The sequence below is a fragment of the Aplidium turbinatum genome, chromosome 11, assembly GCF_918807975.1.
Source record: "Aplidium turbinatum chromosome 11, kaAplTurb1.1, whole genome shotgun sequence".
Lineage (NCBI taxonomy): Eukaryota > Metazoa > Chordata > Ascidiacea > Aplousobranchia > Polyclinidae > Aplidium > Aplidium turbinatum.
This window is the reverse complement of record NC_137482.1, coordinates 10207107-10219597: the sequence shown is the minus strand read 5'-3', so window position 1 is coordinate 10219597 and position 12491 is coordinate 10207107. Positions and strand designations below refer to the sequence as shown.

Below are 12491 nucleotides of genomic sequence, written 5' to 3'. Positions count from 1 at the left end.
ACATGTTAGACTAGTCTATTTATCAGATTTATTTCTTTTTACTTGTATATAAACCGATTGATTCCTAATATTGACGCAATAAGCATAGGCTACACCAGGAAGAGATTTGCATGCAAAGCTAATGTTACGATTGGTAACTTATTGCATGTAAACTTTCAAGCTTTTAAAAACTGCGAGTACGGTATGAAAAAAAAATACTGCTTTGCTTGGAATCAAATTATTTTGATTGTTCTTAGATTGAGTCCTTGGCTGTTTGCGTTCATGGATTCAATCTAAGGCGATTTTGCATTATACGACAAGGGCTCATACGCATCTTTACATACTAGCAATAAGTTATTGCTTACAAATTCCATTTTAAAACTATCATACGCAAATATTCATGGACTACACTTTACCGAATTGTTAACTTTTGTTGGTAGAGTAGGTTAGTCTAGGTGTTTTTGTGACATGTATCTATGTTGCGGCAACTTTTACTTATCAGTGTTTTGTTTATAGCTCAATCAAATTTGTAAACGCAAAAAGTACATCGATAACGTCTAATATCACTAAATGATCAAGTTTTATAAACTGGATGAACCTATTTTACATTTTAATAAACTAATTTTGTCGTTTTGTTCATTTAACCAAAGATATGCCAAGAGGTAAAAGAATAATACTAGTAAATCTGAGCTTATACCTTGATTGTCCAATTAAGCATACAATTGGAGAGTGATTGCTTTGTTACATCAAAAGAAAGGCGGTGACTTTTTCACAAAGAAGCTTAAGTCTCAGGCAGAAAAAAGACCAACCTAATAGCTTGTTGATACAAACTAACCGCTGAACATCCCTATTGACTATTTAAAGGTAATGTGATGTCGCAGATAAGGCGGAAAGTTACATTCTTAAATAACGAGGATCTCATATGCACAATTACATGGAGTTCCCATCAAACAAAGCCGCACTGTGTAAAAAGCATTAGATGCAAAACTTTCTCTTAAATTATCTTGTTTGAAAAGTTAATTTTTATATGGCTAACATTCAACCACTTTTGCAACATTGTTGCTAAATGCAGTAAATTGGTCCCTTTTTTTTAATGAAAAACTTAAAACTTTTTAACTTTAGCCAACCTGAGTCGACGTCATGCGTGGGTTGGTTTTTGATGACGTCATATCCACAGCAACGACAGTAAGAGTGTACGAAGAAACATCTTCTCTGTCCATTTGTAGAAGACTGGTTATCAAGCCTGTGGAAGAGCTTATAGCAAAGGATCTTGCTTTTAGTGGATTGCTTGCGTCTGTTCTTGAAACGCTGCTTATGAAATAATTCACCTGTAAAAAACAAATATATCTATAAATAAGGACTTTTTGTTTCATTTATAAACAAACGCAGTATTTTAAAAAAGGCAACGTACATAATTTTCTCTGCCAGAAGACGTTAACTCGAAGGTGTCTAAACAGTACTTTAAAAACCGCTGCACAAAAACAGCATGATAAACCATTACAGACAAGTTTCTATCTACCAGCAGAAGAAAAAGTGTAAGTTAAAAACGTTTCAGTATAAAAATGTTTACATTTATTTCTATAATTACTTGTTAATAACTCTAGAGATGATCTAAATGATTTCGGTAAAATATTAAACACAGACACCTACCCTTAATTTAAATGTCTAATGAATCTAAGTAACGCTTCAAATGATGCTTACTCTGTTACCCGTTGCCATAATAGTGACAACATTTGTCCCAGGTGCTTCGTTTTCCATAATATTGCCGGTGTATGAAGAGCTGACAAAGACTGGGCCATTTTGCAATGAAGGCTCACCGACTATCACGTTCATCTCCAGCATCGAGTATTGCTCTGGAACTCCTTGAGGAAAAGAGGTTTTAACTTAAATTATTATTCCACGTGGAAAATCTGGGTTTTGTTTAATGAAATCCGGCAGTTTTTTGGATGATGATATAGAGGTATGAGAGAGGTTTACTTATTTTAAATATTGAAATTGATACACGCGCGAGGTTGACGCCTAATATAATTATTTTGTAATTAGGTAAATTGAAAAAAGTCATTTGTTGTTACAATGAAGTGACAGATGAGAAACGGTGTGTCAACACCCTTTCTTTGTGAATAAAACATAACTTCTAATTTTACCAATAAAATTTGCAAAATTAAACGTGAAAGATTCAACAATGCTTTTAGTTCTAATTACAATAAATGAGTTTCAAAATTTGAAGTGTCTTCAGATTTAAATAATATTTTATCTCAGTTAAATCAACTCAAAACTCAGTCAATTAGCACATAAAATAAACACTTGGGCCTTTTTCTTTACCTCAACTGCAGAAATGTCAGGTTATCCGGGTGTAAACTTGTCACACTAATGCTAGGAAAAAGATCGAAATACTTTGTCAAAAAAGTATCAACAGCTCAATAGAATCTAATTATTGGTTTTCCCCAGCATTACGACAACTTTTATCTCTCCCATTCCAAGCAAAGAATCCCGTGATGCTTTTATGGTCAATGAATTAGTAAAAACTTTCGATCTTCTTCCAAATGCGCACAGACGGGTCCATTCACTTAGAAAGTTACCACGACGTTTTACACGAGAACAAAGCAGATTTTAAATGTCATTCAAAAAGCGTTCGAAATGCTGGTTGATCAAGGCACCACCTTCTATGAAATAATTGAAAGTTGCAACTCGACACAACTGTCAAAGTGAACTGTATTTTTATCGTAAGAGCCGCTTGTTATGAACTTCTAACGCTACTTACAAAAAGTTTCTGTAACAAGTTTTGCAAATGGAAATTTTTCCACCATAACGTAAAGTTTCAATATTGACTGTGAATAATTTATGAGCGCTACGGAAAATTTTATGACTTTGATTTTTCTTCACTGATTTTGTTCTTCGGTCAGGGAAATAATTTGAGATTAATAAATGGTTTTACTAAAAGGTCACACATGCAAAAGCGGAAACCAATTCAGCTTCAACGCATTCATAAAAATCGATATTTTTTGTTGTAAGTCTAAATTGATTTCAAATGCACAAGTGGAGGTCCAGCTATAGAGAGGGTGGGAAACAAAAAGCATTTTTTCTGCCCTTGTCGAACGTTCAATGCCAAATAGATCGTGATCAAACAAGAAGTACTACACGATTTTAATAAATTACTACTTCAGTGTTTGAAAGTTTTAAACTTTTTTTGTGTCGCAGTGTGAACGTACCTCCATCACGGGCCACGACAGTCATTGGAAAAACAATTGTCTCGTCGTCAGGAATGACATCACTCAGTTGTACGTTACCGGTGTCAGGCGCAATTGAAAACAGAGTTTCCATTTCGAATGGATACAGTGAATAACTGACACTTCCATTTAGTCCGTTATCAGGGTCAAGCGCTTCCACAGCTGCAATTTCGAATCCAATCACACCTGCCGACCTCGCGGGAATAAAAATCGAATCCGGTGTTACAAACGTTGGAATGTTGTCGTTGAGGTCTTCGACCTCAATGTCAAAGGTCATCCACGACGATTTGCGATCTTCGCTTCTAATCGGATTGTCTGATGCTTTGACAGTGACGCGAATGATTCCGTCTGGAGAATACTTTTCGCGATCGACAACACCGGCTACAAATATTTCTCCAGTGTTTGTATTTGTGGTTACATTGACATCAGATGAATACGGTTCTTTCCGTACAACCTGAAAAGTTATTTGCCCGTTCTCGTCTTTGTCAGCATCATCGGCTGATATAACACCGAGCTTAATTGCTTGTCTGTATGTTCCCTCAGTTATTCGAAGTCCTGTAGGTTTCTCCATCAGTGGAAAATTGTCATTGACATCTAATACAGTGACTTTTACTATAGCAGTTGTTACCCCACTTGCAGGAATACCGGAATCAACGGCTGTTACAATCAAATCAAAATGATCCAAAGCCTCTCTGTTCAGCGAGCCTATCAAGGTGATACTTCCAGATGACTTGTCAATATGAAACGTTTGGCGATCAGCAACAGTATTTTCTGGAGACAAGCTATATTGTACAATGCTTCCGGGACCATATTCATCAGGATCTGTAGCTTCAAGGCGTCCGATTTCCTTGTAGACATCAAAGTCTTCTTTAACCACCCAGTGTAGAGTGGATTCGTTAAACTCGGGTTTATTGTCATTGTCATCGAGCACTTTTACTTGAACAATGGCTGGAGATGAATGGGTAATACCAGCATTCGAGACAACTACAGAAATTGTATAAAGATCTTGCTGTTCTCGGTCAAGGGCGTTGTCACGTGACACGGTTATTAGACCTGTTGCAGAATTGATAGAAAATGGAAAATCCGATTCAGTCAACCCTACACTAAACGTGAAATTAGATTCCCCATCGTTGTCTGAAGCATACAGCTGAATCACCTCAGCACCTGATTTGGCGTCTTCTCGAATAGAAGTAAAGTACAACTGGTTTGTAAATTGTGGAGAAAAATTATTTGCGTTGACTATTTCTACATTAGCAATCCCTTGAGAAGCGAATGAAGAAGTTAAGTTTGCTCCACTGTTGTCGCTAACTTTCACGTCAAAAACAAAAGTATTCTTTTTTGTGAAGGAATCATTCCAAATCTGTTTAAGCGTTTGACGATTTATACCACAGGTTGTTGCTACTGCTCCTGTATATCTCTCAATTGAAAAAGGCAAAGGTTTGATTGCATCAGTTGGGTTGAATCCAGTGCTTCCTGTGTAAACTAAACTAGCATGAATGCCATTGTCTTTATCTTCTGCTGTAATATAACCTATTGTGCTGTCAACTTGTGCATTTGTAGAAGCTCTAAAGTTGAATTGTGCTTCTTGAAAAACTGGCTTGTTGTCATTTTCGTCAAGTACGCGCACAACCACAGAGACGTCCACAACGAAAAACTGATCTTGATCAAAAACTTTGATCTGAACAGAAATAATGTATTGCTCCGTAGTTTCACGATCTAACCTGGAATGTTTTAAATATAATTTTCCATCAGGAAATATTCCAAACAATGATTCAAGATCACCACCAATAATTTCATATTTAACTACAGTTACAACTTTTCCTGCGGCATCAACCACGGTGGGAAAGAAATACTTAGACGGTAGGAAGTTCGACAATTGAGCCATTATTGTGTTGGGTGGCATTTTTTCAGAAATGCGAATGTGTATGTTGTTTGTTAATTGTGCAATAGATAGTTCTTTGCCAATCCAACGGCAAATGATAACAGCCAAACGAAGTCTGGAGCATTTACGCGGGGAACCCTGATCACATGCAATGCACACAATTTCATTAACATATTTGTTGCTAAATGGAGTAAATGGCTTTTTAAGAGTGATGATGCCTTCTGCATTTATATCAAATATATCCAAAGCGTCTTCGATACTGAATATTACATTTCCATTTAATCCAGAATCATCATCTCCAGCGGAAGCATTGTATACTTTCTTTCCAAATGGCAGTTGATCTTCATTTGGTGACAATGTCACAGTATCTTCGTATGTAGTCACAAGAGACGTATGCAAAGATGCTTGTGCACCTATGAACCTCGGAAAGTTGTCATTTACGTCTTTCACATGCACTGTGCAAGTACAAGTTGTGAATGAAGAAAATGATCCATCTTTTTTAAACAACGTCGCAACTACACTTAAGTTGTACAAGCGCTGTGTTTCGTAATCTATGTCTGGACCAGAACTTGTGGAGATAACTCCAGAAGAGCGATTGATGAAGAAGTCTCCCTTCAAGTCTCCATCAACAATTTCATATGCAATTTCTGCATCTGGAAAGTCTTTTGATCTTGCCTTCAGTTCGCCTAGTTCAAGCCACGGTGTGCTGTTTTCCAAAATTGCAAATTTATAAACCGGTTCAACAAAGGCGAAGGAGGTTGGCACGTTCTCTTCCACCACCACATAAACAGTAGCTGCTGGAGACGCAAGTGTGTTATTTACAGCGGCATTGATTTGAATAACAAATGTATTTAAAATTTGAAAGTTTCCGTTGAAGGACAAAACTCCTGATGATGGATCTACTTCAAAACTGCTGTCTCCAGATGCTTTTTTGTAGCTTATCGCTTCAGTATCCACATTATGTGCAGTTGCCTTTACTTGAGTTATCACGGTGTTGGTGTGAACCCCCGGCGATACGGAAGCATAGTATCGTTGTGGATAAAATATAGGAGTGATGTCCAAAGATGAAACAACAACACGAACCCTTGCGGTTGATGTTAAGGAAGGAATACCGTTGTCTGTTGCTGTGATGATGACATCATACGATTGCACTTCATCACTTGTGAAAGAAGATTCCAAACGTAGTGTACCTGACTGTAGACCAATACTAAAAATCGGTAACGTAGATGACGTGGGTAGAATCTTTGAAGGTTTAATTTCGCTTATGGAATATTCGACTTTTCCTCTTTCATTTTCATCAGCGTCTGTAGCTGTTAAGGTGATTATATCCAGTGGAAAAACACCACTAGAAACACTGACTTCATATAGATTGTTCTCAAACATGGGAGCGTTATCGTTCTCATCGATAATTGTTACTTGCACCGAAGTGTTTGAGTGTCGTGGATTAGCGGATTCATCTTGTGCATCAACAATCAAGGTTATGGTATCTCCACTCAAGAGCTCATGTCGAAGTCTTCTATTCGTGATGATTAATCCGGTACTTTCTTCTATAGAAAACCAATCTAAATCGTTTCCGTGCTTAATTCTGCAAAATACGGTATTTCAAAGACAGAATAATTTTCAGATATAAACTTACTTCGTGACGAGATGTGAAAATAAAACTAAATTTGTCTTTGCAAATGCTTTTAGGTATTTCTGAAATTAAAGGCATAGACACATTTTTTTTTAACTAAGCGAAAACTAAAAAAAAGTTTCGCAATTGCATAGAAGCTCATGTCACTTTGATTTTCGACAACTTTTTGTGAAACCATCAATCACCTTTTGAACATCTTCATGCTATGTGAAAAATATGCAAAAGAAAGTCTTGTGATCAACAAAAAATGAATATGAAGCTTTACTTACTTGTATCGTAATCTGCCAGTAATACCAACGTCTCGATCAGTTGCCAAAACATTTGCAACGTAGGAACCAACGGGGACGATTTCAGACAAAAGAGAAGAATATGTGGGCTGAGAAAATGCTGGAGCGTGCTTATTTGGAGAGTTTACAACAACTATCAAGGTTTTGTAAGAGGAACGTGACGTGGCAGTAGCGCCGTCTTGAATGAGAAATGTGAAGTTGTAGTCTGAAATGACTAATCGATCGATTGGTCCAAGTACCTGGTTTTAACAGGAAAGTTACAAATTTGCTATCAAATCAACAAGCTGTAACAGCTCCCTGTCTTACAAGAACTAAACAACAAACATGCCTTCAATGTTCTCGATACATTATTGTGTATTGTTTTAAAAGGAAAAAAACAATTCCATTTACTTTATGTTCGAAAAGCAAAGCAAAACATAATTTGTGGGATTGCAAACCACAAGCCTATGGATGATTTACTTTCATATTATGGAGTAGGTCTCACCTGCAAACGCCACAAGTTCAAATTAGGAATTTCTATCAATTTAAAATGTCCCAATTCGTTTCCACTGATTAAGCTGAGAGAAAGACTTTCTCGTACTCCTCTAGCAGCATCTGCATCGTTGGCTGTGATCAAAGCAACCAAAGTTCCTTGAAGAGCATTATCTTCAACAGAGGCAATTGTGGCGGAGGTCGGTACAAACCTATTTTTGATGTAGTTTTTTCATTATTGCGTCGAGAAAAACTAATTCAATTAGAACATTTCAATTACAAATGCCGTAAATATCATTGCTTATATGCAAAAATAAAAGTCCTACACTGTCTGGAGAGAAAAGCAACGCTATGTCATTGGGTAGCTCAAAATGTTAGAAGGACGTAATGATTCTACTTTGAAAAAGTGCATACGACGTGCTTTCTGCACATGGATAAAAGCACTGCGTCCATTACGTTTACATTACGCAAGTGACCAAGCTTGGTAAAATGTACAGGGTCTCCCTTAAACAAAAGAAACATTTGTATATCTTTTACGTTCCCTGGCACTTGTCAGTTCTTACTGTGATTGATACATGACACACTATCAATTTAAAAATTTGCATATGTTAATGAATGTTTAAAATATTCATTAACATATCCTCACGGGTCCTTACAAATTATAATCACTTGACAAAAGAACAAAGACAAAGTAGTTAAGTTTAAATATTTTTCAAGCGCCTCTGGCTTGTAACATGCGGTGTGTAAGACTCGACAATGACTCAACGAAAACCTTTACTGAAGATGTCCAGCGTCTGCCACTTTTATTCATCGAGATACACAACTGCGCAAATGCAGCGTTTATCATAGTTAAGTTTGTCAGATTTAACACCCTAAGCACCAAACTATGTTAAAAATCTGATTATGATTATTGCCTTTAGCTCATAAGAACACATATATTTATACAGTATAGGTAGCCTACCAGATTAAAATGTTGTAATTTAAGGTTCAAGTAAATAAAGGAGTAGCATGCTGCAAGACGTTATTTTCTAAGTTAAGGCTTCTTAAACTACGTCGCGACCCCAAACGGGGTCTTAAATCGTAGCTTCAAGGTCTCAAAACAAATTAAAAGTAGTCTTACAGTGAGTAGTCTACACTGCAAGCTGCTCGTCAAAACGGGTCGCAGGGAAAATAGCATAGCCAACTGTTTTGCACAAGAGACAATAAAACTTTTGTCTGACCTAGATAGCGCCTTATTCTGTATATTTGTCATCAAATAGTAAATTAAATTAGCACATAGAAAAATAAATTTAACTTGTTATTTTTTAAGTTGTACTAGTCAGTACGAATTGATAATAATCGTTTAAAACCCACCTGAAGTTAATGACCGGATCATTGTCGTTAACGTTGCTGACAGACACTGTAACAAAAGCTCGGCCAAATAATACCGGGTCGCCTGAGTCATATGCTTCTAAGGTTAGACGATGAGAAACACTTGTTTCGTAATCTAAGCTTTGGTTCAAAGTTAAAATCCCACTGCTAATTCCGATTGCAAAATAATCTTTTCCTTCTGATTGGGCTCCCAGTCTATAGTGCACAAGACCGTTGTCGCCCTAAATAAACACAAAAATGCATTTACATATCATAAAAAAAAGAAAAAGAAAAAAACACATAATAAAACACTCTTGCTCTTACTTCATCTTTATCGGTTGCTTGAACTGTCAAAATTTCTGTTCCGATTTCAGTACTCTCATTAACATTGATACTGTATTCGCTAAAGTCAAACAAGGGAGCGTTGTCATTGTTATCCAAAATTTCCACAGTCACCGACAAATATCCTTTCAGAGGAGGAAGTCCGTCATCAGTCGCCGAAATATTAAGTTTATATGAAGCCTGAAAAAAGAAATGGTGAACAATATAATGAAAATAGTAGGACTATTGTTACCATTATCACTGCCGCCACTAACATCCACTGCTGCGAAATAAACGTTAACTGCAAGAGGACAAATGTTCGAAAATACTGTGAATTTTTTAAACCTCTAGCTAATTTTGGAAAACTTTTGGTAAGTCCAAATGTGTTAAAAAGTCCAAGACACTATCAGCTGAGTCATTTTGGTCATTGCTTGCGCGATATTAAGAAATCCATACCGGCTACTTATCAGAAATATGCAATTAGATGTTATCTAAATAATACATATGTGATGATGCAAAGGTACCATTTTTTTGGTCCAAATGCAATTTCATGACGTTTTAATGCATATTGAACAAAATTACGAGAGCCTACATCACAGTATCTTACCACTGTTTCTCTATTAAATCGCTCTTCGGTCTGGAGGTAGAATAAGGTTTGCTGATTCGGAGAAGAATCAACATACAAGCTGAACTTGTTCAAATCACCTTCCTCGATTTTATATTTATTCGATACTCCGTTTGCTGCCTCATCTTGATCTGTTGCGGTGGGCAAAAGATACTGCAAGCATTCGTTACAAATTTAAAAATTATTCTATGATAATCGGCTATTGCAATAGAATCAGATTGAATAAAAATTAATTGAACTTTAAGCTGTTTAACTTTTATCTTAGATCGCGATAGTTTTTTTGTTTTTTAACTTAGATTACCCTGACATACGATGAAATATACAAAAATAACAAAACAAACCCGTGACCCAATTTTGGCATTTTCGGGTATAGTCAAGTCAAGCCTCTCGGTTGAAGAAAAAGTTGGTTCATTGTCATTGATGTCAAGAATGTCAATTAAGATTTCCACAGGAGCCACAGGCCCAGTGGTTGCAACAGCAAGAAGATTTATTGTTGAACTGTCAAGCTCATCTCTGTCAATGGGAACAGTATTGCGTAGTTCACCATTTGAACCACTTAGTTCAAACATCTCGTTCGGAGGAGACAATCTGCATTTATAAAAGCAGAATGCACTGCTAATAAAATCAAGTAAGTTTAACAAACGCAGTAACAGAACAGACGGTATCGAACACGATAGGCTGCAATGTCGTGTAAGCTGGGGGCAAGTAGAGTGATACCAGATCAGATCAAGATCAAGATTATAGATCAGATCCAAAGCAAAAAACTCAGTCTTAAAATAAAACTTTAAACTCACGCTGAAGGCTCATAGTCAACATATGTCAATGTAGCCTATGGGTTGATTGAACTGCATTGGCAAGTTGTAAGTACTCTACTGTATTGTGTATACTTCAGCACTTAGCCTGGATTAGGCCGCAGTCTTTGTATCTCTGGATATACATATGTAATACGATCTGTGGCATACTATAAGATGTGCAATACGATCAAAGCAATGATAATAACAACAACAAACAACTGCAACAGGGTTGAACTTGAAAACTATGTTATTCGATAAACTGCTGAAAGTTTTCTCAAGATTTTGATCATATTTGATATGAGCATGATTATGGGATGACTCTGGCACCTCCATAATTTTTTTTTTCGAGAAGCGTTACTGGATCAATACTAAAAAAAAAAACATTTACCTGTAAATATTTCCATCAGAGATGTTTAGTGTTCCTATAACATGACTATCTGATTCCTCAACAATCGTGAAGCGCTTGGAGTGTACTTGCGCTTGGCCATAGCATATCAAAGCAAGCAAAACTCCAATAGTAAAAACCAAATCGTTTGCGATGGTCGCAATTCGCCAAAACTTCATCACTTGACTTTACAGACAACACGGGAAAATGCAACTCGAAGAAACAATTTTAAAGCCCAAAGGCAGAAGATCATGACTGATAGGACTGTTTCAAAGACATTTATATTGTGGCCTAAAACCAGTTGTGCAAATAAGTACAACACTGCATAGCACTTGCACTATAATCCATCATCTGAAGCATAAAATGAGATTATTCCTCCCTCTGCATGTATGTACCACTTCATAATAAACTTTGTTTTGATATTGATTCAAAAGAAGCAATAATTAAATATCGATATACACTTAGCGTGGACTAAATCCTGACATGCTGAAAAAATCTCTTTAAAGTTTCAAGAAAATGGTCCGCAGTCCAATTACAACTGACACTCTTTTCATTTCTAAACTGTTTACCAAAAACTAGTTAACATTCTGTCAAACAAGTGCAACACCACGGTGTCTAATCTATTGTCGTGTAGTTTCTTACCGCGCACTTTGTGCTGGCTAGAGACCTTCACTGTGTCTTTAATTAAACTCCACGCCATAATTATAGGAACACCAGATTAGCCGAAACACTAATTAAATGCTGCCGCTACCCGAGATAATGAATAGAGGAATGATACTGTACACTCAGTTACACCGCCTTGGCAGCATGAGATGATGACAGAAATTTGCTTACTTCGTGCATCAGTAAAGGCTCGGTTCAGTGTACATATCATATAATAAACAATTAGGTTTGTTTTTTGAAAATCCACATATAATTCATTAACGGCTTTGGGCTAATTAGGTGTATTTCTTAAACATATTTCGACGATAAATTGACGTAGACAACCTGTATTGTGTGCACCTGCAGCTGCAGGCGTTTAATTTAAAGAAAATATTTTGCTATTGAAAAAGAGGAAATTATCTATTTTTAAAGCATTGAATTCAATTTTGTTGCTAAGAAATAGGGAAATAATATTTTGCATGAGCTTGACCTTTAACTGCATATGAGGTAGACTAACCATATATGAATATTTTTTAACCCCTTACAATTTATTACATCTGAATAAAATACAATGGTTAACTAAATCTATAAACAGGAAAAAACAAAAACTGCACAGTACTATGCAGTATTCCTGAAGAGGACATCTTGTGATGTCGAAAACGTTCGATATTTAATTTGTTGCGTAGTTTTGTGTTTCTGTAAATGTAATAAACTTGAATATGTTAAACTTGATCACGTTGCTCGGCTTCGTATTCCTTTTTACATATATTGTCAATAAGAGTTAAACCTGTTCTGAAAAGCACAGCTGATTGTAGGCTACAGGTGATACTAAAATGCATTTAAAATTTGTTGAAAATCTTTGCTCTCTTACTCAATTTTAGACGATTTTATGCAA

At 36.3% G+C, this 12491-nt stretch overlaps 1 protein-coding gene across 1 annotated transcript in view; it reads right to left on the bottom strand.

The window, feature by feature from the left end:
• LOC145780185 (protocadherin Fat 4-like) overlaps nucleotides 1-11654 on the bottom strand; it is a 38800-nt gene extending 27146 nt beyond the window's left edge. The window contains exons 1-11 of the mRNA XM_082591892.1: nucleotides 11597-11654; nucleotides 10958-11078; nucleotides 10117-10363; nucleotides 9758-9928; nucleotides 9154-9351; nucleotides 8833-9071; nucleotides 7493-7691; nucleotides 6991-7247; nucleotides 3189-6673; nucleotides 1681-1841; nucleotides 1107-1307 (exon numbers count right to left, since the gene is read on the bottom strand). Coding sequence (XP_082448018.1) covers nucleotides 1107-1307; nucleotides 1681-1841; nucleotides 3189-6673; nucleotides 6991-7247; nucleotides 7493-7691; nucleotides 8833-9071; nucleotides 9154-9351; nucleotides 9758-9928; nucleotides 10117-10363; nucleotides 10958-11078; nucleotides 11597-11654 — 5337 coding nt within the window. The remainder of the gene's footprint in view (nucleotides 1-1106; nucleotides 1308-1680; nucleotides 1842-3188; nucleotides 6674-6990; nucleotides 7248-7492; nucleotides 7692-8832; nucleotides 9072-9153; nucleotides 9352-9757; nucleotides 9929-10116; nucleotides 10364-10957; nucleotides 11079-11596) is intronic.
• Between the last annotated feature and the right edge of the window lie 837 nt (nucleotides 11655-12491).